Source organism: Salvia hispanica, chromosome 1, assembly GCF_029641045.1.
Source record: "Salvia hispanica isolate PSC_SH4W2 chromosome 1, Shi_PSC_v1, whole genome shotgun sequence".
NCBI classification, from domain to species: Eukaryota; Viridiplantae; Streptophyta; class Magnoliopsida; order Lamiales; family Lamiaceae; genus Salvia; species Salvia hispanica.
Window position 1 is genome coordinate 25,595,424 of NC_142692.1, and position 25,056 is coordinate 25,620,479.

Genomic DNA, 25,056 nt, shown 5'->3' on the forward strand with positions numbered 1-25,056 from the left:
AAGGTTAATTACAATTAAAAATCATGTCAACTATATATACTAGTCATGTCAACAACTAATATAATTATGTCAACTATGGTGCATATCGTGTCAACGGCACATACAAGTCATGTCAACTACGGTACATATCATGTCAACTACACGTACAAACCATGTCAACTTTGTTGCATACTATGTCAACTACACGTACAAGCCATGTCAAATATACATTGAAACCATGTCAACAACAATTATAAGTCATGTCATCTACACGTACAAGCCATGTCAACAACAATCAGAGTTATTTTTTAGTTGTTAACATATACTAAAAGTTATTGACATTATCTTATTAGTTGTTGATATTTGATTCTGCTCTCTAATGACATCTATCTTATAATTTTCTTTATTAATTATAATATTTGTTTTCTGAGTTGTTGACACTTTATACAAGCTGTTGACATTTGGTTATAGGTTGTTGACATTTCAATACAATTTGTTGAACTGATTAACATTTGATCTAACTGTTAAGTTCAAACTTCAGAATCCACAATAATAGTTTTAAAACCCATTCAACTATACAATTTAAGATTACTTACACATGGAGATGTAGTCATATAATTTAAGATTACTTAAACATATAATTTAATTATGCTCAATTATAATTCATGTTTTTAAGGTTAGTTACAATTAAAAATCATGTCAACTATATATACTAGTCATGTCAACAACTAATATAATTATGTCAACTATGGTGCATATCGTGTCAACGGCACATACAAGTCATGTCAACTACGGTACATATCGTGTCAACTACACATACAAGTCATGTCAACTATGTTACATACTATGTCAACTACACATAGAACCATGTTAACAACAATTATAAGTCATGTTAACAATAATTATAAGCCATGTCAACTACACATAGAACCATGTCAACAACAATTATAAGCCATGTCAACTACACATAAAAACCATGTCAAGAACAATTATAAGTCATGTCAACAACACGTACAAATCATGTCAACAACAATTATAACCAAATGTTAACTACAGTTTCAAGCCATGTCAACAACAATTCAGTCATTTTATAAAAACAATATACTATTTAATGTTAGTTTTAGTTATTTTATTTTAACAATATTCTCTACTTTCTCTTTCTTTTTCTCCTGTTGCTTTTCTTTGTTCGTTTCAACTTGTGTGTCATCCATTGGGCTTGCAGCTGGTGGTGAGATAGGAGAGGCTGATTCATTGGCTCACCCCTTTAGGATCATAACCTGGCGATGTAGGGATATTTTCTCTGTTTCTTTCTTCTGCATACTACTTGTAAATTAGTTCTACAATGTTAGTATATAAACTGTAGGAGTAATCTAATGTCAACTCAGAGAAACATATGTAAACAAAATAATGTACTTACTTCATCAAAGAAATGTCCAAATTTAAAAGTTGGAAATTCAGTAAATCTTCAAGAACTTCCTTTTCTTTTTCAGCAATAACTATTGATTCAGATATTATTTTCCAGTGATCAAAAGTATCAGGCTTGTCTTGAAGGAACGTCTTGGACAAATGAAGAAACTTATCGGCCTCAGATTCAAGTGAAGTCGTTTGGCTTCCAAGTGCAGATCAACTCAAGCAGTTGCATCAAGAAGCAAAACACATATGATGACTGGTGGGAGGGGGTATTAATTGACAAGAGAAACCTCAGATACTTATTCAGAGACAATAAAATTACAAAATCCACTGGATAAAAAACAGGCATAAAACACCAAAATATGATTACACATCATCCCTAAGACCCTAATTGTTGGAAACATCCATGAATTGAAACTTGAGGGGATTCTAGTAGATATTGAAAAGACTTACTGCTATGTCACATGCAATGAGTCCAGGCTTCTCCCTGTCATCCATACGGACACATAGCAGTAGAAAAGCTCCTATATACCAGGGGATTGCACCCAGAAAGAAACTAGTAATAAACCTAGCAAAAAAGCAGCAAAATCAGAGAAGTTCCTATTTCACTGAAAAGATGGTAAATCATTCAACTATCATGAAACTATCAGCTGCACCGCATACATTATTATCTCTTAAGAAAAGCATTTTTGAAATAATTAAGTAGACAATGACTGCTAGATAAACTTACAAGAGCCATCCAAGACCAACACCAAAACAGGGGTGCCGTTCCTCCCTAAAAGGTCCATGAGCAACAACATGACCTAGAAACATTTGTATGTTTTCTACAGCCATCCTAACAGCCATTCAAACAAGCATACACTATGTCAATATAAGTATGTCAACAGCTATTCAAACAAGCATACACTACTACTGCCAACAGTATATTATTATAGCTATGTCAATAGCTAGTATATAAAATGTCAATAATCTTAAAAATTTTAAAATCAAACAGAATAAATCAATATCAATTATACACGATATCATGTCAATAAGAAGTATACCATGTTGACAACAAGTGCATGCATTTTATTATGATTATGTCAATAGATAAAGTACATAATAAATCTATGTCAATAACAAGTATACCCTATCGATAGCAAGTGCATGTATATTCTTAAAATTATGTCAATAGATAAAGTACATAATAAATCAATGTCAATAACAAGTATATCTCATATATAGCAAACACAATTATCTGGTTACTATTATGTCAATTTGACTATGTCATCAGCGATTCTAATAAGTATACACTATGTCAATAACAAGTATATCATGTTTAAAGCAAATATAATTATCTTATTACTTTTATATCAATTGTTAAAGTTTATAATATCAACAGCAATCCAAACAAGCATACACTATGTCAACAGTATACAATATCATCTCAATGACAAGTATATGCTGTTTATAGAAAACACAAGTCTACTATGATAACTATGTCAATAGCTATTGTATGAAATGTCAATAATCTTAAAAATTTAAACAAATCCTTAACTGCAAGCAGATGCATGTTCTCTTTCGTTTTATCCAGCAGCCTTGTTGATTTCCCTCTCTTCCGATTCTACCATCGCTAATCAACAATAGAAAATTAGCAGAAATCGAATTCAGAAGAAAATAAATCCAGATCTGTTTTAATACACTAAAATCGAAGCAATATACTTAAAATTTGAATCAATTTCTTAACCTAAAGAATTCGCTTCAACGACCGCCGATTTGGAATGCCTTTTTCTGGCTACAATCGGTGCTTCAACTTCAACTACTTCTTCGATCCTCATTTTTGGAAATTAATTGATGTAGAAAACTGAACGAAGTCTAAGATTAGGAGATGAATTGCGACGAAGGGAAGAGAAGATGCAGAATTGTAGAAGAAATTTGGGAGAGAACTCAGAGAATTGTTCGAGAGTTTTGCGGCGTGTTTTGAATACAGCTGAAACATTTTAGAACTGAAATGACAAAAATACCCCCCTGTTGACATAAACCAGACGCTGTTGACATCGCGCGAAGATTGTGAATGGGTGGCTGAGATTGCATCTCAATTCTCAATTAGGCCCAAAAATCTCAACCTAACATGACCATATATATATATATACATATATATATATATATATATATATATATGGGTGCGTTAGGCTCCTTTGCACCCTAAGTGTCCTATTTCCTTCTTAATCTCAGCCCTTGGATCCTTGAATTGGATGGTTGTGATCAATGCATTATTAGTCTATAATGTTGCATTATTAGCCGCTGTGCATTATTAGAATGAAAATGTGCATTATTAGTCTATAATGTTGCATTATTAGCCGATGTGCATTATTAGAATGAAAATGTGCATTATTAAATGACACGTGGCATTAATCTAACCATCAGATGACAAAATCGTGGGGCTAGGATTAAGAAGGAAAAAGGACAAAAGATATGAAAAGGATTTGAATACATCCCTATATATATATATATATATATTAGTTTTCTAATAAAATGTTAATTGAATAATTTGGTGGAATGTGGGGTCTACTTATCATTTATTGTAAAAGTGAAATAAGACTTTTATTGTGGGACGGACCGAAATGACATTTGAAAAATATATTGAAAAGAATAAGTCAAATAGATTCAAAGAAAAAAGAAAAAAAGAAATGAAAATTTTCCCTACAATATCATAAAATTAAAAAATGATTTATGCATATGTGTGTATGTTTTTCAATTTTCAAATGCAATGAGCTCTATTAAACCTCAAATAATTTGATGTCATTCTCCTCTCTCCGACGATGACTACTTAGGGTATCCATAATGGGGCGGACGATGCATCGTCCACCCCTTAGTCCTCCATTGCAATAACCCGCCCTAAGCTCATTCCTTAGTCCGCGGACTATGCATCGTCCGCGGACTATGCACACATTTTTGCATAGTCCGGCCTATAGTCCGCCCCATTGCAGGGGGGGACGGACTATAGGGCGGACTATAGACACATTTTTCTTTTTTCTTTTTTTTTATATTTTCTTCTATATATATCACCAATTTTTTACTTCATTTCACACATTTCACTTTACTCTCTTCCCCATCTCAATTTCTCTCTAAATTCAATTATGAATTCCGACGATTTCCATAATTGCAAGCATAAAATATAAAAAATAAAAAATAAATACTGACAATAGGATATGCCTTTAATTGGTTGTGTTTTTATATTTTTATTCTTGCTAATTGATATATTTGCAAACATAAAAAATAGGATTAATGAGTTTTTGTAGTGTTTAAATATTCAAATAATAAGTAAAATGCTTAGGGGCGAGGCTTAGGGCGGGCTATAGTCCGCCCCATTGCAGGTGGAAGAGGCGGAGGATAAAATGCTGATGTGGCGGTGCATAGAGCGGGGCTTAGGGCGTCGTATAATCCGCCCCATTGTGGATGCCCTTAGTTGTAGTAAATGTAAGGGAACGTCCGGTCGTCAGTTTTTGTTCAATTAATAGCTAGGGAGTGGTCAAAACATAACTAATCTTTAAATGTATAAATAGAGAATACGAATTTAGTTCAGTGTAAGGACAATTTTAATTCGTTATACATAATTTATAGGGAAGTATTTACTCTATTAAATATTTAGTTCACATTAATGGCATTTTGGTTCACTCTGTGTTTTTAAAATCGTGTTGTAAATTAAAACATCTTTATTGTAAACTAAATCGCTTTTATAATGAAGTAAATTCGTGTTCTCTAATTATGCATTTAATTAGTGGTTGGCGTATATCACTACTCTATGGTAGTATTATTTTTTAACTTGAATGTAATAAATTAAAATCTGAAAAAAAAAAATTGGTATAGTTTTAATGCAAACCTAAAGATGGATAATTTTTTCTTCAAAAACTTATAATGGGATTGGTTTTACAGTACTGTTAGAGGTATTATTCTACTGCATTTTAAGTTTTGCAATACCGTTGAGATGGTCTTACATATATTATAGCTATACATAAAATCTGTATAAAGTTATAATTTTGAGACTTTGGAAATTATACTAAAGGACATCTAAGATTATTTTATTTTAAAATACATTTTAAGAGAGACAAATAAAAATAAAATGAATGATTGAATTTGTTCTTGAGCATGAAAGGGATAAAATGTGATAGAAGTAATTCCAAGAAGCAAAAAGAATACTTCAAATGATTAAAACATCACCCCAGAATGATTATGATTTTAAATTAAGTATTTTCATGCTTACAAGTTACAAGATTTTAAATTATATACTATTTCTTATTATAATAATACAATATAAAATTTTAAAATATATAATTTGTTTATTTACAATTAATTGTGGATATGAAATAATAAAGAATTTAAAATATAAGATTAAAATCTTAAGGAAAGTTCAAGGCATTTTTTTTTGGACGATAAAAATTCTAAGAAATTTTTTTGTCACTAATGAAAAATATAATGGAAAAATGATGATCTAGTATGATGATTTCGTTTTTCAGATCCACTCGTGACTCGCCTTTAGTTGACTTCAGAGTTGAGATTCTAAAATTATAATGGTAAAAATGATTAGTTTGACATCGAATGTTCGGTAGTCCTGGCCTGGCTTTTTACTCTATTTTGTCTTGGTATTTAGCTGCTGAAAAGTTAGTATTTTTTTTTTGTCAATTAAGTGAGATATTTTCTTCCAATACGAAATAACGAAAAAAAAGTAAAATTTTGTTAGTTTAGTGAAAAGAATAAAATAAAAATACATGAAAAAGTAGAAAGGAAAAAAGTAAAAGAAAAAATAGAAGTAAAAATGTGAAAAAATGAAATGACTTAATTAGTTTGAGACGTCGAGAAAGGAAATAAGGGAGAGTATGATCTTTATGGACAAGTGAAAACAATTGAGATTTAAGATATCTATAATCTTAATATATCTTATTATGAAAAATACAATTCGAATTTCGTACTGCGTCTTGATTTTATCGTTTAATATGATGTGGCTTTAATAATCTACTCCACATTAAATTCCATTACCCAAACCTTTATATTTGGAGAAAATTAATACTTCCACATTTATGGCAGAAGCGGCCTCCAGTAATCAGGAAATTTCCAATTTATTATCATTAAAACGAAGCTCATTTAAATGAGCAAATATAGTACTAATGCATTTCCCCCTTATATTAATGCATAAATTAAATTTTCCGTTCCAAAACAAGCTTTATTGTTTTGCTTCAAGACTTAAAGTGCAATATCTGTATCACTCTGAAATCAAGAAACTGTAAAAGAAATATTACGACTCTACAGAGCACTCACATAATAAAATCTACTTATAAGTAGTCAAATACTCATCTCTATTTAAGAAAATAGGTATCAAACTATAATTAGTCTCTATTTATTTATAATAGTAACCAGTATGTAATGGATCAAATATTTTTATTAATAATATTTTAATTATATGTGTCTGTGACAGTTACCCCCATTTACTTTCGGAATTATACGAATTACTACAACCATCTAATTTGGTATGCTGAAAATGCCGTCCTTGCTTATTTATAAAATACTAGTAGTCAAATTAGCGTAATATCCCTCCAATCACATTTCATCTCTCTCTCTCTCTCACACACACACACACATTTTTATTTATAAATGTATGCTAGGAAAGCCCATTTTTTGGTTTTCCGAGGGCAATTCTTCCCCATCAATGAAGTGAAGCCGAGTCCTCTTCTGTAGTCTCCATTTCTATTTCACTACTCAAAACCAAGCACACTCATTCATTCTTACATGTAAGTTTATTTATGCCTATACATACACAATCAACCTTTATCTCATTTTTTATATGTCTCCTTCAATCCTAAAACGCCAAACAAAATTTCGAAATCCCATTTTTCGGTTTGCTTACTAAGTTACTAGTATGAATCTTTTTTAATTTGATTTCATTCACATTTTTTGGCATCTACCTCTTCTTCATAACTACTACTGTTTCGTTAAAAATCTTGATTTGATATCATTTTCTTGTAGTGGAGAATTACAATTAAGATAAATTTGTTCTCTAATTTAGAAGAAAAAAATAACACCAAATACTAATAAGTATGATTTTCTGTTTATTAATTAGTCCAACCTCTTTCCTCTCCACTCTGTCTTCATCTCTATCTCTGTAAAGACCAAAACTCAAAACTACATATATCTGTAAATTATTCCTGCCGTCTTTTTATATTTTTATTATTACTACATCCACTTTTTTATTTTATTTTATTTTATCTTAATTATATTATATTGCATGCAACTCGGTTCGTATTTTCTCTTCGTTTTACCGTTGCCTACGGTTACTGAAATGCTGTCTCCATTTCTCCTGCATCTTGATTCTTTTTACATTCTAAACTATTCTGCAGTTGACATTCTTCATCTATTTTCAGCCCTTATTAATTTTGTCAATCACGTATTACACTGTTCACATTCATAAAGCCCCAGTTGCTTTATTCTATACATTTTCTTAAACTGATCTATCGAAAAATATAACATAATAATATTATCAAAAAATATAAATCTCTTGAACAGGATAAGTTTTGTGAACTAATCAATGAAGGAAGAAAACATGAATCTTCAGGTAAGTAAATTATCGAATGAAGAAGAATTTTCACTTTATTGCAACTGAAATATGCTATAATCGAATTTCTGATATACTACTATTTTTCTCATTTTATTTTAAGTCCTCGTGGCCAAAAGTGGTGGTTAGAAAATGGTTGAACATAAACAGCGGCAGAGATAAATATCACTCAGATTACAGAATAAACGGTATATTTTAATTTTAACTTTTCGAATATATATTACTACTGGTACTATATTTGAGATGTGGCATGATTCATATAATTTTCATTAATTCTTGAAATCAGCTCACTTTCAAAGAAGAAGGAAAAGTTGCTCCGATGATGGTCAATACGTCGTCGTACCTGAAGAATTATCAGGTAATTACTTTTAATTTCGTCAACGGATACTCGTCTGTAATAAATTTTGATTGTTAGTGACTCTTTTAATTAGAAATTACTATTATCAATTTAATTGTTATGTTGTAAGTGGTAATTAAACGGTGCAACTAATCCTCATTGTAATTTAAATAGAAGAGTGGTTGGTGGAAAAGAATAGCAAAACTGAACGGACGGGATTCAATCAGATGCCACCGCCACCAATTCCGAACTCCAACCTCCGGTAAGAAATTAAAAAGAATATTCCATTATCTATCTAGGGTGACACTAGCCTGATAATTCATCTTAAAATGGAAAAAAAAATGTATCAGAAACAAAATTCAATATTATTTTCAATTTGATACAAAATCGTTATTGATGTAGACCACATTATTTTTTCATTTTTAGTTTTTTATTATTACGGATGAGATTGAGTACTACTATATTAGGAGTATGATATTCAATATGATATTTTAATAAGAGATTATCATTTAATTACATCTCTATCAATATGTATGATATTCCGTATTCACCACTGGAGGTTAAATTTGGTGTCCGATCAAGTTTTATAGTATTTGTTAAATAAATTATAAAACCAAATGTCACATCTATCTATAGACAAAATCTTACTCCATGTGAGAACATCCTCAGATGAGGGAGATGATGACTCATGTACACCGCATCCAATTAAATTTGTCAATCTTCAATTCAAAAAAGAGAATGTTTATATCCTAGCTAGCTAATTGTACACTTGGTAGTAATGATTTGCCCTACCTTTTCCCATGTTTAGTTACAACTTACAACTCACTTGATATTATTAAAACTTATACTCCCTCTGTTCCCAAAAAAATAGTCTTATTTGTGAACCGTATGAATTTAATAAGAAAAATTTGGTACTCCCTCCATTTCATAGTAATAGAGTCATTTTATCATTTCGGTACGTTCCATACTAATAGAGTCATTTACTTTTTTAGTAAAAGTCAACAATTTATTCACACCTATTTTACTCTCTCTTACTTTATTCTCTTTTCATCTCTCTACTCTTTTTTCATTTTTCACTTTATTCTCCCTTTACTTAATTCACCTTACACAATTTTCTTAATCTCCCTGCCGAAAAGAAACACCTCCATTACTATGGAACGGAGGGAGTAAATTAAGAGAGTGAGGAAAAAAATAGGTCAAGTAAGAGATATGTGAAGAAAAGGTAAGAGAGACTTTCCATTTATAGAAATGAAACTAATTTTTGTGAACATCCAAAATGACTAAATGAGACTATTTTTCGTGGACGAAGGAAGATATTACTATGATCGAGCATCTGATTTGCTTTGGTATATTAAATGTCATTCTTCTTTTGGTGGATTAATTAAAATTTCCTTTTATCCTATATCAATATGTTTCCAACTTTAAGCATGTTCTGTTATTTGAAATTTGAATAGATTGGAATATCAACATTAAAAGTGGTTTGATTTTGTAGACATAGTATGTTCGTGGGAACGTGGAATGTAGGAGGAAAATCACCAGACGACCAACCTAATCTAAAAGATTGGTTAAGAACTAAAGAACCTGCTGACATTTATGTCCTTGGGTAAGATCAGAATCATATACGTACATTTCAAAGTCGAATTTACTTGAAAAATTATTTGATTAGAGACATAGTAGTACTATAATATGTATATTTATACACATGATTTAAGTTGATAATCTGTATCTATTATTTACTACTAGTATTTAGTATTTATACGTAGTATGATTTAAGTTGATAATCTATAGTTCTTAGGATATACGGAGTATAAGTATATTAATATGATTTGATTTTATTTGATTTGATTATGTTTCTTATTATAGAATATCTATTTGTAGGTCGTCTAATACGTGTTAATTTCTAATTAACACTATCTATGGTTCTTAGGATTTAATTTGATTTGATTTTTTTTTTATTATTATAGGATATCTGTAGGTCTAATACGTGTTAATTTGTCATTAATACTTATCATATTGCCTGAATACTAATATATTGTCATGATTGATTATTAAAAATAAAACAACTTATATATAACATTTGAATTTTCACATGTTGAATTAATCTTAAAACAATGCAATTCTTTAAGTTGATATTATTATTTCAACATGTGAGTTTTCTCGCGAAATGTCCAAGATATATACTACTCCAATAGTATTTTTTTTGTTACCAATTATACTAGGAAATGTATATACTAGATTTGTAGCAAAAAATTGAAATGATGAGTTGTGATTTCAGGTTCCAGGAGATTGTACCTCTGAACGCAGGCAATGTACTCGGAGCAGAAGACTGTGAGCCGGCGGCGAGGTGGCTATCATTGATCCGGCACACTCTTAATGAACCCCAATATTGCAAACCAAGATTGAGCTTCTCCGATGATGAGGATTTATTAGTATCAAACTGTTGTTGGAGGAAACAACAAAGGCACTACTGTTTGGCAGCCAGCAAGCAGATGGTGGGGATCTTCCTGTGCGTGTGGGTCCGCAGCGACTTGCTCCACCATATCACCAGTTTGCAGGTCTCCTGCGTCGGAAGAGGCATCATGGGGTACCTCGGAAATAAGGTAGTTTGATATGATAAGTTAAGAGATTGCGCGCATTTTATAAACACGTTTTGTTACATGTAGGGGTCGATATCTATTAGCATGGCAGTGCAGCAGACGACGTTTTGCTTCGTGTGTAGTCACTTAGCTTCGGGAGAGAAAGATGGGGATGCTGCTAGACGGAACTGGGACGTGATGGAGATCCTCAGGAGAACGCGCTTCTCTCAAAATCATCCCCATACCATTTTGGACCATCAGTATGTCTTAACTACTTATTCTCAATATTACAACATTATATTCACACGTGCCTCAGAAATGAGTCTTGTAATTTGCAGCAACATAATTTGGCTGGGAGACTTGAATTATCGACTGGCTTCAAGATCAACTTGTGGGGACATCTATGATCTACTCAATATGAATGACTGGCAAGCCCTGCTACTCAAGGATGAGGTTAATTATAGTATTTCTCAATTTTAATTAACAAAATATATATATATATATATACCCCTTTTAATTTTTTTAATATTGATATATGTTGGCACAGTTGAGGATAGAACAAAAGGCTGGTAGAGTTTTCAAGGGATTTCGAGAAGGGGAAATCTATTTTGCTCCAACTTACAAATACTTTGCTAATTCCGACTGTTACGTCGTTGCGCCCAAAGAAAAACGTCGTACTCCTGCATGGTAAATCTACCTTTTTTTTTTATTAGGTGAAATATGATCATATTCTTTAGTGGCACATAAGTCAGATTAGGTGGATTTCTATATTTAGGTCGGTTAAGAGGATAAAATGTGAGAAGATAAAACCATGTACAGAATCAAATTCCCTGTCCTCGCTAATTTTAAATTAATTAAAAATGGTCGTTTAAAAGTACTTATTTATCCTTATTGTAAAAGTAATCGAGATAAAGTTAGGTGAAATATGTCATAGAATATGATTCCAAGCTACGAGGTCTGCTGCAGATATCGTGAAAAGCTAATGGTCGGCGTTTCTTGGTATTTAAAGTTATTAACTATGATGAACCAAAATTCAATTATTCAATTGTAACCCCCTCGATTAGAGTATGCTGTTTTTGGGCTGCCTTATTAATTCATTGTGTGTGAATTAGATTAACAAATCTCACACTTGATTTGAGTTTGCAACTCTATCAAGTTACAGAATCTTAGTAAATTTTTTAAAGTTTGATTAGCATAATTAGTTATATACTTACTCCGCCTCAAAGCCCAAAGGTAAATGTCACAACTAATAAATCTCACACTTGATTTGATTTCAAAAATCTCGTACTGTATTAAATTAGAATGTTGATGGATAGGTGTGATCGAATTCTTTGGAAGGGAGAAGGCATTGAGCAAATGTATTACACGAGGGGCGAGTCAACGCTTTCAGACCACAGGCCTGTATGCTCACTCTTCTCGGTGCAACTGAATTTACCAGTATACCCCACACAAAATTCCCCAAAATTTGCAGTTGAAGACTTGTTAGTTTGCAGAAGCAGAAGCCAGAGATGCATCCACACCGCATCTGGAACTGGAATAAGATTCCATTGAGACACGTACATGTTTTTGTGAAATACGTGTGACTTAGAGACTTAGAAAAGTGTTTCTCGATTTTGTGAAATGACTACTTGATTTTTGTGTCCTTTTGTTACTAAGTAGACCTGCTGCCCAATTTTGTACAATTACAAACTGTGGTATAAAACAATTGATGTACTACTATATATAAGGCGATTAATACGGAAAAACTAACTTAAAAAACAATTTTTTTAAAAGAATTTATCACAACTTGAACTTAATGCCTCCCTCAGAATTGGACTCAAACCGCCCGGGGCGTTTATACAAAAATTAAATTATAGGTCCATTATTAATTTTGGTTTACGCAAGTCAATTCATAGGTTCAACTAAATTTGAGTTGTGCACGCCCAATTTGATCAAAAACACGTCATAGGCTTCACTAAGAAGAGATTGTGCAAAAACTGTGTATCAAATCAGGGTATGTTGTTAAAAAAAAGCTTAATATAAATTGGGCCCAAGCCATTTAAGATAACACCAAAGCCCATCTCAATGAAAGCTTATGCTTCAAAGTCCTGGTGAATTGTTAAATTATTTGCTATTGGATACACAAGAAAAACCTTTTACACTAATCTCTCGTCGCTTTCAACATTGTTAGCAACCACCTCCAGTTTTGATGCATCACTCTGCTTTACCGGAATGTCTTCTTGTATTTCCATAGAGGGGGATTTGTAGTCTTTTTGTTTGCCCCATACCACAAAGTAAAGCCCAAGCACAATCACGCCCGCGCCAACAACCCTGCATTCATCTTAATTATTAGTACCAAAAATCCTATAAATAAAATGGTGAATAATAGTGAAGATTACTATATACCTTCCTAAGTACATTTTCTCAGAGAGAATGAACGAGCTCAAGAAAGCAACGATGATCATGCTCAGAGGACTAAATGCAGTGACAAAAACAGGGCCCCTTTTTTTCATCACAACTCCTTGCACGTAGTAAGCAATGCCCGAACAGAATATGCCCTGCAACCCATATATACATATTTTAGAACTATATATTTGTATTAGCAAGTAAAATTATGAAATTATTTAACTTACACTGTAAATAGCTGCAAGAAAGCTAGTGTTCCATTTGATGGCCCAAGCCGCAGCATTTCCTTTCTCCACCACTAATGCCACCGCTGCCCCTTCTACGGTTCCTAACAAGCATATCCATGCAGTTAAGGAGAGTTCCGCAGGATACGTACGCAACGTCACAGCCTACAAAACAAAATGTTGGCAAAAATTAACAAAATTAACTATAACAATATTTCTATAAATAGAGAACTGAAATCACTATATGATTAATTAATTAATTACCTGCAAGATCATGAAAGCGGCCCAGCTAAAGCATCCAATAGTGATCATGAGGGCACCCTTGATCGTGTGTTGAAGAGAAATTTGAGGTTGTTGATGAACGTCATTAGTGGGTCCTGATCTGGTCCATGGAAGGTCGAGATTAGGGCCGGTTACCAATGTCATGATCATGGCTCCTGCAATTGTAGCTAGTGTGCCCAATATCTTTGCTTGGCTGCGGATGCTCATCAACTTTACCTTCTCAACCCTGAATTCGTGCAAATATTATTCAACACCGTCAATTTATTATGTAAATTAAAATTTATATCTAATCATGGAGCACCTGAAACACCATGCCATCACGAATGTAATTGCCGGAAGAACGTTTGCCATTGCAGCTGCAAAAGTCGCTGTCGTGTACTTCATCCCCAAGAAGTAGAGATTTTGGTCTATAACTGGCCTTTAATATATATTGAACATATATTCATAAGTTTCTTCTCAAAATATAATCATGACAAAGGAATTATTGAAAATTTTTTATAAAAAATCAAGGGTATTCTTTGAACAAAAAATGCTTTTGTGTGGTAGTCACATAATTAACTAACATATTAAGAAAACTTAAAATTTAATCTAAAATGGTCGTGTGTGCGCGCGTGCGAGAGAGCGAGAGAGATCGCTTACTCCAAAATACTCATTAGCATTATCTTGAGGAACGTAGCTGTGGTCATTTTTGGCCTTATTTTCCTGCAGAACATAAATGTTGTCAATATTAGATTGTAGTAGAAAGGTAGGGGTTGTTGATACCAAGTTAAAACTAAATTTCTTGTCAACTAAAAAACTAAAATATATAAAAAAAAATTTATAAAATAGAGTTGATGTGGAAATTACTTGTCTAGGATGAAGGCAAAAGGGGCGATGACTAGGGTGGCGACAGCGTGGCGATAGACGACAAAGACGTAGTTGCTCATCCCCTCGTTCAAGGCGGCCTTAGAGATGATGTCCATCCCCGCCAGCCCGGCTTGCAGAAAAACCACTGCTAAAAAGGGTTTTGCCTTCCCAAACACTACTTGCAAACTCTCGCTTGTTATCGTCATTTCAATTCTCTTCTCTACCAAAAATAAATTTCAAGATTAATATATCAAAATATCACTCGCAAATTGCCATGCAACTCTATGTGTTTACCTAAATTCCTATATCACTCTCCTCTGATAATTTTCCAAGATGCAACTCCTGCCTTATATATACTCATATGCGTGCTACACACAGCAACACTCAACTCATATGTTAGAATCTCTTTTTAATTTTTCTTTAACAAAAGGAAAAAGTGAATTTCACATTTATTTACGAGTGTGAGTGTATGTTTTATATTTGCGGTTGTACGTTTACTATATATAGTAATTTAAATAAAACAAATAGAGAATGATCGAGTTAGATTAGGAGATTTAGTGATTGAAATAATATCGTATGGATTAGATTTTAAATTAAAAGAATTATTAAATAAACTTAAAGAGTATTAATGTTAATTCTCTCTTATTAAAATCATCTCAAAACTTTAAATTAACGTAGCTCTCTCGATTTAAATTATTTTTTCGCAAAAAAATTATCAAATTAAAGATAATTTTTCCAACGAGATCTCAATTGCATATGTTCCGCCGATGTTCGGGTGATGAAATTTAATAAATTATATTTTAATTTTCGTACATGTTGATAAGCAGATTTTATCAATAAATGCAAAAAAATCTCAATATTGTGTATACAAAATCTCAATATAATATAGGTAAAATATCAATAAAAATGTGTTGATATTTTCTTGTTGTTGATATTCTCATGTCATATTGTTGATATTTGTAATACACAATGTTGATATAAAAAAACACCCACGAAAATTATCATATGATAACATAATGACGATATATATTATTACCCTTTTATTGATATTTTGTCAACTATTTATTGAAATTTGTGAACTTTAATCTCATCCACTCATTTCAAAATTCAAGGATATAGATTTAGTCTTAATTTTGGATTATGATATTATAAGCATTAGAGGGGGACCCAGAAAATATAGACTTTATAATTAACACAGATCAAATAAATGGCGGATAAAAAGCATCAAATTTATTAAGAACCTATGTGCCTTTCTTTAACAAATATTTTCAAATATTTTCTACTGTGTTTCACACTTTCACTTGTACATGAATATTAATTAATTAGAGTAATCGATATTAGTTATTACTAATACCCCACACCTGGGTGCGTGCATGACCTTAAATCATTTCATTAATCCCTAATTCATCAACTATTTATTAATAGTATCAAGGGTTAAGGTTAAATAATTCTCAATTAGAGTTTATTAATTATAATTAGGGTGGGTTTAGGTTAAATTATAATTATATTTATTAATCTCAAAATAGAATGTAGTAATCCACAATATTGTGCCTTCATAATTAAATAGATACTCGCTCGTCATTAATTGGGGGTATATGTCCACAAGTAAATACTAAGATTATATCGTTTCCAGCTAATTCTTAGAACCCTTTTCATATTTGCTGATAAATGCTCATTTTGGAGACATATTTGGTAAATTGCGTGATGGGCAGTTGCATCTTTTGATTGATGCAACATGTGACTCAACAAGTATTATACTCCACTTAAAGATCCAATTGTTTAAATGTGAATTCTAGGTATTTTTATTTGTTTATTGTTAGACTTGTTGTTTGATTTTTAACACGTCTTCATTTTTGAAGTATTTTTTGAGGAAACACGTCTTTAATTTATATAGCCAAGTGGAATAATATATTGAAGACTTGAGGAATTGTGACAATTTGATACAATTGCAAATAAAATATCTCAGCGGACTACTCCCAGAAGTTTGATTGACTGTGTAACAAACTTATTAAAATCAATTGGGGACTCTTTAAATATTTAAGAGCACAATTAATTAGATGAAGATTCCTCTAATGAAAGGAATTCTAGTAGACAATCCACGAAAAAAGATGCTTGGATTTGTATAAAAGTATTTTTAATGTGTGATCCCGTGGATTCCCTTTTTATATTAGTTAGCAATCATAAAAATTGTTGGAGCAATGCATGGAGTATTATTTTAATCACACTAGTACTTACTTATTAAAAATGCAAAAGGCATTATTTTTTTAAGTAATTGTGTGTTGTCCAGCCCACGAAAAAAAAATTAGACGATTCTCTATAATTTGTTTGCATTCAACGTTGAAAGTTTATTTCTTTACATAAAGAGGAAGTAATCAAGAAAAGAAATACTATTAATTCAAGTTTAAAGATATAGACAATCCGAAGTGTTATATTGTTAACTCATAATTTAATTGCTAACTACAACTAAATAATAACCATTAGATATTCAAATTAAGGGCTTAGATCATCAATCTCTAAATATCAATACGATCAATGAAAAACGTCAATAAGGTCATATGATTAATTCCAAAAAATATCAATAGGGGTATTAATGTCAATAACTACATGTTTAGTTATAACTAACTTTTAAAAGAAATCCCAAAACTTCAAATTCATATAACATATATCAAATTAAAGATAATTTCATAAGGATTCCAACGATATCCAATATGCATATGTTCCGACGTCAAAATTGAAAAAAAAAATTGAAAATTTTTAATTTTTCGTACAGCAGAAATGTCAGCATACTATATAAAATATGTCAATATAATATATGTAGAATGTCAATATAAGCAATTGGTTAACATTCTTAAAGCATTGTGTTGACATTCTCAAAGCATTGTGTTAATATTTTCGAAACACTATATTGACATTTTCATCCAAAACCCTAATTTGAAGTTTTTTTTATCTTTTTTAATTTTATTAATAAAAACGAAAATTACACGTGGCAAATTGTAGACACACGTTTTCTAAAATCCTATAACCTTAAATTATTTGTAATTAGCAATTAAATAATGAGTTAGCAATTGATCCTCTACTATGGACAAGGGGATTATTACAAAAATGAGCCAAAACTCTATTTTTGGAAAAGTGGCTATGGATATAATACTATAAAAAGGCGGTTAAATTAAAAGTTACATGAGTGAGCATTATATTGATTGATCCACAACCATTTTCTCCTCTACTAGAATAACACGCACCATTTATTCATTCACAATCACCTTCATCACATCACATTTAAAGCAGCTACACATGAGGAAATATGTATATATTACGTCAAATAAGAAAAAATTGCCACAAGTAGTTAATAATTAAACACTTAGTGCCCTACAAATATTAGCCTTTTGATATAGTACAATTGATGTGTAGACCCCTATGGAATATGAATGCATTATGGCCACAGTATCATGCTATAATATGGTAGCTTTTCTACTTTAAAAATTGATTGTGGTATCTGCATTGGCAATGCACCAAACTTGTATGGCTATAGAATCTGCTGTCATGCTCGTTACAATCAACATTTCAGATTGCAAATTATACCAGCTGGAAATTATGCCTCCCATTATAGTGTTTGCTTTGGATAAATTTTGTGAAGAGGATGAGGATTCCACTTCCACTTATTAATTTGCTTTTAGGCACTAAATCTTCAAACTATGGCGATTCACATTTCGAATCATTTACTGAGGTCGAATTGAGAATATTTGGAAAGTGTTTGTTGATGGATTGGCTAATCATGTCGATTTGGTCAGACAACACTAGTGAGATCACCTCACTGATATGTTCAAATGATCAATTCAGATTCATTGAGTTTTCATTTACATTTTCTTTTTAGTGTGTAGAGTTGGATCAATTTTTGGCCGACACAACTTATTTGCAAATAATGTACTTGGACAAATCTTAAAAATAAAGTCAATTTACAAAAAGTATGGTACCATCCATGGCCTATTCTGTTTCCAACTTTAATGGACCTTATCATCAGAATCACATTTTTCAAAATATGTAGTACATTAAAATTTTTATTTTCTCCTTATTGATAAACCATAATTTTAAGATGGGGATTAACTTGGCTTATTTTGATCGATTATTATATGGGTTGAACATGATTTTGTCTATACCCCAATCAATTTGATTAGTAGTTTTATTTAGTTTTAAGAACAAAAAAAGCTTATAAGAAATCAATGACATAGCAAGCTCATTGAAGGACGGTCCCAAAAACGGCCCAACAATCCAGTTACTTCGTAAACACTAATCTCGTGGTACGTTTGAATTGATCAAGGAATATAAAGGCAAGGATTTCAAGAAAGATTAAAGCAAGAATAGATCTTTCCATAAGATTTTTTATCTTTGTTTTTATGTTGAACATGTATTTTCTTGTAATTTTGTTTTTGTCATTCAGTTACACGAGTGGCTAAACTTCTAAAATTTAGGGATTGAAATTTGAGAGTGAGTGACTCTGATGTTCCTTTGATTATTTATCTAATATTCATTGTTTTACTTAACTATTCATGTTCTTAATGTTTTTAATTATCTGTAAACTAAATTAATGATCTGTTTTGTCGTTGCAAGATTTGAAAAATGAGTAGCAATGCATAAATAGAAATAATTAACACCTTAGGACAATAAAGTTGAGAGGGTTAAGACTTAAGACTGAGTGCAAGGATTTTAACCGTATGATGTTGATTCTAATGTATAATCCAATATCTAAATATTCTGAGAGAGGGTTTAGATTAGATTTGTAACAGATAAATGGTATAGTAGCAATATCTCATTTTAATTTATGGAGTATCCAACTGTGTCTAATGTTATTTTTCCTTCTTTGGGATAAGTGGTCGATCCAGCAAATAGGTAAATGTGACTTATTAATCATTCGTTCTTAATAAATCAATGGGTAGTGATATATGTACCTACGCATAATTGTAGGTACATAATCGAACTTTTTTTAACATATTACATTAAAAATCAATTTATAAACATTAATTGATTTAAAATAACTTTCATACTAATCATTTTGCGAATTTTTTTTTGAAATTATATATACTCCATATAATACATTTGTTTATTTTGTCATATCCAACTTTATGTATCCATGTAATTACGAATCCTCCAAGTAAGCATGCACTCATTTTGTTAAAGTGAGGAAGTATACAGTAGTATTATTAGCAAAGCCTTATTTTTCGTTTATAAATCTAGAAAGGTAACTGAAGTAGCAGTCAACCTTTCTTTAGTCACTTCCAAACTAAGGCATGGGAAATCGGGGGAGTTGCTGAGATTGAGATTTCATCCTCATACAAAAATGAGAAACAAATAATATTAGCATCTAAAAAAATTGAGGGTAGCAAATACAAGCAATACCAATATTGTCATAAGAAAATGGTCAACTTAAGGGATCACTGCTCACCCTATCTTAACCACAGCAAGCTGATTTTTGAGCAGCTTGACCAGACCCACCACTCTGGTCCGGCTGATTAATCTTTATGGTCTGAGGCTGCATGTGTGTAGAATATGATCAGATTCTGATGTGGCAACCATATAAAACAACAAAAGTGCTGTATATTCGAGTATAACTAGCAACAATTAGTACCTCAGCCTTTGAGTCGGAGTCAGCGAGTCTTTGTTTTATGTCCCTGGCAATTGAGAAGAAAACCTCCTCCACGTTCATGTTTGTCTTAGCACTCTGTTAACATGATCATGTTAGACTGTCTCATTCGGTATAAGATCCTGATGTAAGGCAACAAGTAGCACTTACAGTCTCGAAAAACTTGATTCCATATTCATCAGCTAGTGCTTGACCCTTGGCGGTAGGAACAGCCTATGGAGTTCAATTTGTTCAGAATATTGTGAAAAACAAGCAAAAATATGAAAATAAGCGCACACAACATGCACGTGTTAGAGCACCCATTATAATGGCTCCCTGTCATCATTCTATTGTATTTCTGATACTTAAATTTCCCAATATTTATTACATATAAATAGATTAATTGGTCTGATATACAAGCATGATGAGTTTCAATGAATTGTGACTAGATGTAACCCAAGGTAACATCACACTCCAGCAATCAGATATACCCATAAATGTATATGTTTTATAAGTTTGTGGGAGACCGAGAGAGAGCGACATAAAACAGACAGAGAGAAAGAGTACCCTTTTGCTTTCATCCATATCAGCTTTGTTTCCCACCAATATCTTGTTGACGTTGTCAGAGGCGTGCTGCTCAATGTTTCTAATCCAATTCCTAATATCTGACAAGGGTGCGGTCAATCTTGTTAGCTATCACAAGGTTAAAACAGTAATTAGAGTCAAAAGATATATAATGAAATTCTGAAAATCCTTCCAATAGCTATTTATGCTTATATATAATAGAAGGTATGATGAAGAGCAATTACTGTTGAAAGATGCCTCATCAGTAACGTCATACACCAGTAAAATGCCCATTGCTCCACGATAGTAAGCTGCACATGAAGCATTCTTAATCAATGAAATTCTATAAGATGTAGGAGCATACTACACACAGTATATGATAAGTTAAGACAAAACATTAGAAGATTAATGCTTCTACAGTAGTATATAATAGCAGTATCCAGTAAGGTCATGAGAGGTGCAACAACTGCCACTACTACTCCCGTAATTTGATAACAACCAAAGCTAGGGAGGGCAGTTAAATGAAAATAAACTGGAGAAGTGCATTTGCAAATAGTCTCCTACTAAAACAGCAACCAAAAATCTTAACCAAAATTCAGTAATACATAAACTACTTCAACTAATATAGAAAAGGTTCCCAAAAACTCAAAACTCAAGAACTAATTACCCAAAGCTTAGAATATTGTGGTCATCATTTCGAAGAAGTTATAACTATTTGTTCATAGAACTAAATTAAACGCTAATACAAATGGATACAGTAAAAATGCAGTATGTATTTATACTATTTCAGAAAAAGGAACTATCAAAAGTTTCATCAAAATAAAACTCCTCTGTTAGCATCTCATTCCTCGAGTGAAGAAATCTAGACATTGTTGGATATTCCTAATTGGCTTTTCAACTAGCTTATGACCCTAGTTTACACTTGGATCATTTCGGAATACTGGATATACTCCCTCCATCCCAAGGAAGATAACCCCTTCCTTGGGCGGCCTTGAAATTTATGTAGTTTTATTTTGTGTGTTAAGTGGAGAGAATAAAGTAAGAGAGAGGGTATAAAGTAGAGATAAAGGTGTTTCTATTTTTAGTAATGAGTCACTTGGTTGGAACAAACCAAAAAGGAAAGAGGGTCATCTTTGATGGGACGGGGGGAGTAAGTTTTAAAAGGGCTGTTAAGCTCTAATAAATTTCTCTAACTTCTTCTAAACCTGCTGTAAAGGATTTTAGGCACCAAGGAGGAAGTAAATTCCACTAAAGTATGAACTGATCAAAAAGCATGGCCCTTCCCATAACCAAGTCGCCCGTGTCATCTCATCCATCTCCACTACTTTGCTTCACTAATCAGACATGCTACCCTAACTTCAATGATTCCTGGCACAATTGCTCTCCCCTGCCCTACCCACATCACTAGCTTCAACCCATTCTACCACTTTCATCCCTTGTAACCATCTTCCATATTATGGACACCACTGTCCTAACCAACAAACAAACTACTCCCTCCGTCCCCCAATAATTGTTCACTTTGGTTCCAGCACGGGTTTTAAGAAATGTAAAGGAAAGTGGGTTAAAAAGATTAGTGGAATATGGGTCCCACTTTTATATATTAGTTTTATAATAAATGTGAGTGGAATGAGTTGGTGGAAAGTGGGGCCTATATCCTGTTTATAATAAAAGGTGAAATGGACAATTAATGGGGGACGGAGGGAGTATATGAGAAGCATGAAAGTGGTTCAAAGTGTTCAAACGAAATTTGAGAGATCTCATAAGGTTTATGTAGGATGGTATATAGAGAGGGAGAGACAAACTAAAAGAATGAAATTCAAGATACAAGCATATGCGACACAGGGGAATAAGCAAAAGAATACTCCATTATTCAATATCTGGAACCAACTAAACTCGACATTAAAGACAGATTTTCTAATAGTTTGGAAATCAAGTGTGGACTATAGGAAGCATTTTAGTCTGTCCAACAGTATAAAAACTTATTAGTTTATTTATTTTTCAAATGAGCAAACGTTATACTATAGTTGTGATGACACTCTGTAGAAAAGCCAAACACCCCAGATCAATGTAGGCAGACAAATCTGTCTATTTTATTCTCATTCCGATGCACTTCATACTATTTCTTTACTGCAACTTAGAAAGAAAAATTGATTATACATGCCATATTATATTTGTTGAAAAGTACTCCCTCCGTCCACAAACAATAGATCACTTTGTGTATGGCACGAGTTTTAATGTAGAATTGGTAAAGTAAGAGAGAAGGGGAAAAAGTAAGAGAGAAGGAGAAAAAGTAAGAGAGAAGTAGTGTTAGTGGAATGATGTGTATGATTATTATTTGTTGAAAACTTACCATAAATAACTATGATCTATTTTTTGTGGACGGCCAAAAATGGAAATTGTGATCTATTGTTTGTGGACGGAGGGAGTATAAAAGAGTTGTACGTAACATGAAATTCCTATTTACGTTTTCTCAAGATAAGGGAAAGGGAAAGGCATGAATCATTCAAACAGTACCAGTTGTTATAGTACGAAATCGCTCTTGTCCAGCGGTATCCCATATTTGCAATTTGATTCTTTTACCATCAAGCTCAATAGTTCTTATCTTAAAATCAATCCTGTAAAAGAATGGTATGATCAAATAAATTAGGCAGGAGCAATTAGACACATAAACCGTAGCAAGAAATCAACAAATGAAGAGAACCTACCCAATAGTAGTGATGAAACTGGTGGTGAAAGAACCATCAGAAAAACGTAAAAGAAGGCAACTCTTACCCACACCTGGAAAAGCCATCAAAACAATTAAGACAAGCCAGTTCAAATAGTACATTTGAGATTAGTTTACCAAATGTAAAATAAAGGCTAGAAAAAAGTTGTATGACATGAATCTACAAAATGAATGAATAAAAATAAACAGATATCTCTAAACAGTTTCTTATGGCAAGCTACTTGTCATAGAAATACCAGTTCCCTGATGTACATGAGAGGTTCAATTATTAACCAACATACTGGATGAGCACGAACACCTGACCAGACTGATTTCCTCATTCATGAGTGGATACATTACATACAAGATCATAAAGGAGCAGTTCCTTTTATTTGCAATATGCTATCAAAGACCACCAAGAAGTCCAAACAATATAAAGTCTACCATTTTACTTAGTTTAATTATGTAACTTTTCTTTATCCATCTTCTCAAATCTATCTAAGATTTAAAAGCCAACTGAAACTCTTCCCTAGCCTTAACAATGACAATTCTCCTCATGCAGCTGCCAGTGCCTAGGAATCTAAAACTTATAAAAGGCCTGAAATATAAATGCATATAAATATATGTCATTTTCCTTGTAACTTTAAAAAGCATTCAAGCAAGTGGAGCTCTTGAAGGACCCACACAGACAGCGTCTCACAATCTGTGCCAGAAAATCGTAACAAACAAGTCATGGTCGATCATATAAAATGCCCATGAAATCAACACAATAGAGAGCGTCGGTATACTCAACCGCAATAACGGAAGGGGAAACAATAATGCATTGCGCATCAAATGCAGCTGAAAAATCCAAAATCAATAAGCAAAATTCATATAGTTCGCATTCAAACCGCAGAGAACCGAAAATTCAAAGAAAAATATATTGTACAGATTCGAAATTGAAAAAAAAAACGCACCGCTATCACCGATCAAGAGAAGCTTGATGAGGCAATCATAATCGGCTCGTGCTCTGGCGGGTGGAGCGGCCATCTGATTTCAATTTTATTTTTATTTCAAACAAACCCTAGAAAAAAAACATATAAGAGCCTGTGAATAATCAGTTGAGCGATGAATGAAATTTGAAAATGGATTTGAATGCGGTGGAAACTACAAAGGGAGTTATTACCAGATCAGACTCAGGGATTACACAAAAAAATATGGATATTGGATCTAATAAATGAGGAATGAGTCGTTCAACTCTGTAATCTTATTATTTTACTTTATTTTATTTATCACATAGTAGTATTTTATTTGTATTCCATTTTCTGAACATATTATTCAATTGAATTGACCATGGGGAAGATTAAGACGGGGGCGCGAAACTATTATTCCATTATATGAAATTGAAATATTCTAATCCTCTAGAATAACATAATTAGAGTCAAGTAGGCGTTGACGACATTATTATATTTTCAAACTTTAAAAAAATAAAATGTAGAAATGGTCGTATAACGTATAATTCTGGTTCATTCAATTGGTGCGAGACTAGTAGTAGTAATATCAATAACAA

The 25,056-nt window shown here is 32.2% G+C and overlaps 3 protein-coding genes across 5 annotated transcripts; 1 reads left to right on the forward strand and 2 right to left on the reverse strand.

The window, feature by feature from the left end:
- Positions 1-7,054: 7,054 nt before the first annotated feature.
- LOC125221595 (type I inositol polyphosphate 5-phosphatase 8-like) lies at positions 7,055-12,530 on the forward strand. Of its 2 annotated transcripts, none has more exons than XM_048123741.2 (11): positions 7,055-7,154; positions 7,927-7,975; positions 8,079-8,163; positions 8,262-8,333; positions 8,487-8,574; positions 9,805-9,915; positions 10,588-10,912; positions 10,976-11,148; positions 11,227-11,341; positions 11,436-11,575; positions 12,205-12,530. In XM_048123741.2, the coding sequence occupies exons 2-11, from the start codon at positions 7,949-7,951 to the stop codon at positions 12,437-12,439; spliced, it is 1,371 nt and encodes a 456-aa protein (XP_047979698.2). In that variant the 5' UTR covers positions 7,055-7,154; positions 7,927-7,948; the 3' UTR covers positions 12,440-12,530. The 2 variants fall into 2 exon arrangements, with proteins under 2 accessions (XP_047979698.2, XP_047979699.2); XM_048123742.2 differs by having other exon boundaries at positions 8,490-8,574.
- Positions 12,531-12,884: 354 nt separating this feature from the next.
- On the reverse strand, positions 12,885-15,062 carry LOC125221596 (WAT1-related protein At2g37460-like). The gene is made up of 7 exons (XM_089062524.1): positions 14,626-15,062; positions 14,419-14,481; positions 14,081-14,197; positions 13,762-14,005; positions 13,501-13,662; positions 13,274-13,425; positions 12,885-13,198 (listed from the first exon to the last, which is right to left on the reverse strand). The coding sequence occupies exons 1-7, from the start codon at positions 14,829-14,831 to the stop codon at positions 13,024-13,026; spliced, it is 1,119 nt and encodes a 372-aa protein (XP_088918650.1). The 5' UTR covers positions 14,832-15,062; the 3' UTR covers positions 12,885-13,023.
- Positions 15,063-19,950: 4,888 nt separating this feature from the next.
- On the reverse strand, positions 19,951-24,797 carry LOC125221598 (ras-related protein RABE1c-like). Of its 2 annotated transcripts, XM_048123751.2 has the most exons (9): positions 24,673-24,797; positions 24,464-24,570; positions 23,509-23,581; positions 23,318-23,418; positions 21,049-21,114; positions 20,807-20,904; positions 20,411-20,473; positions 20,246-20,338; positions 19,951-20,149 (listed from the first exon to the last, which is right to left on the reverse strand). In XM_048123751.2, the coding sequence occupies exons 2-9, from the start codon at positions 24,534-24,536 to the stop codon at positions 20,069-20,071; spliced, it is 648 nt and encodes a 215-aa protein (XP_047979708.1). In that variant the 5' UTR covers positions 24,537-24,570; positions 24,673-24,797; the 3' UTR covers positions 19,951-20,068. The 2 variants fall into 2 exon arrangements, with proteins under 2 accessions (XP_047979708.1, XP_047979707.1); XM_048123750.2 differs by lacking the exon at positions 24,673-24,797 and having other exon boundaries at positions 24,464-24,630.
- Between the last annotated feature and the right edge of the window lie 259 nt (positions 24,798-25,056).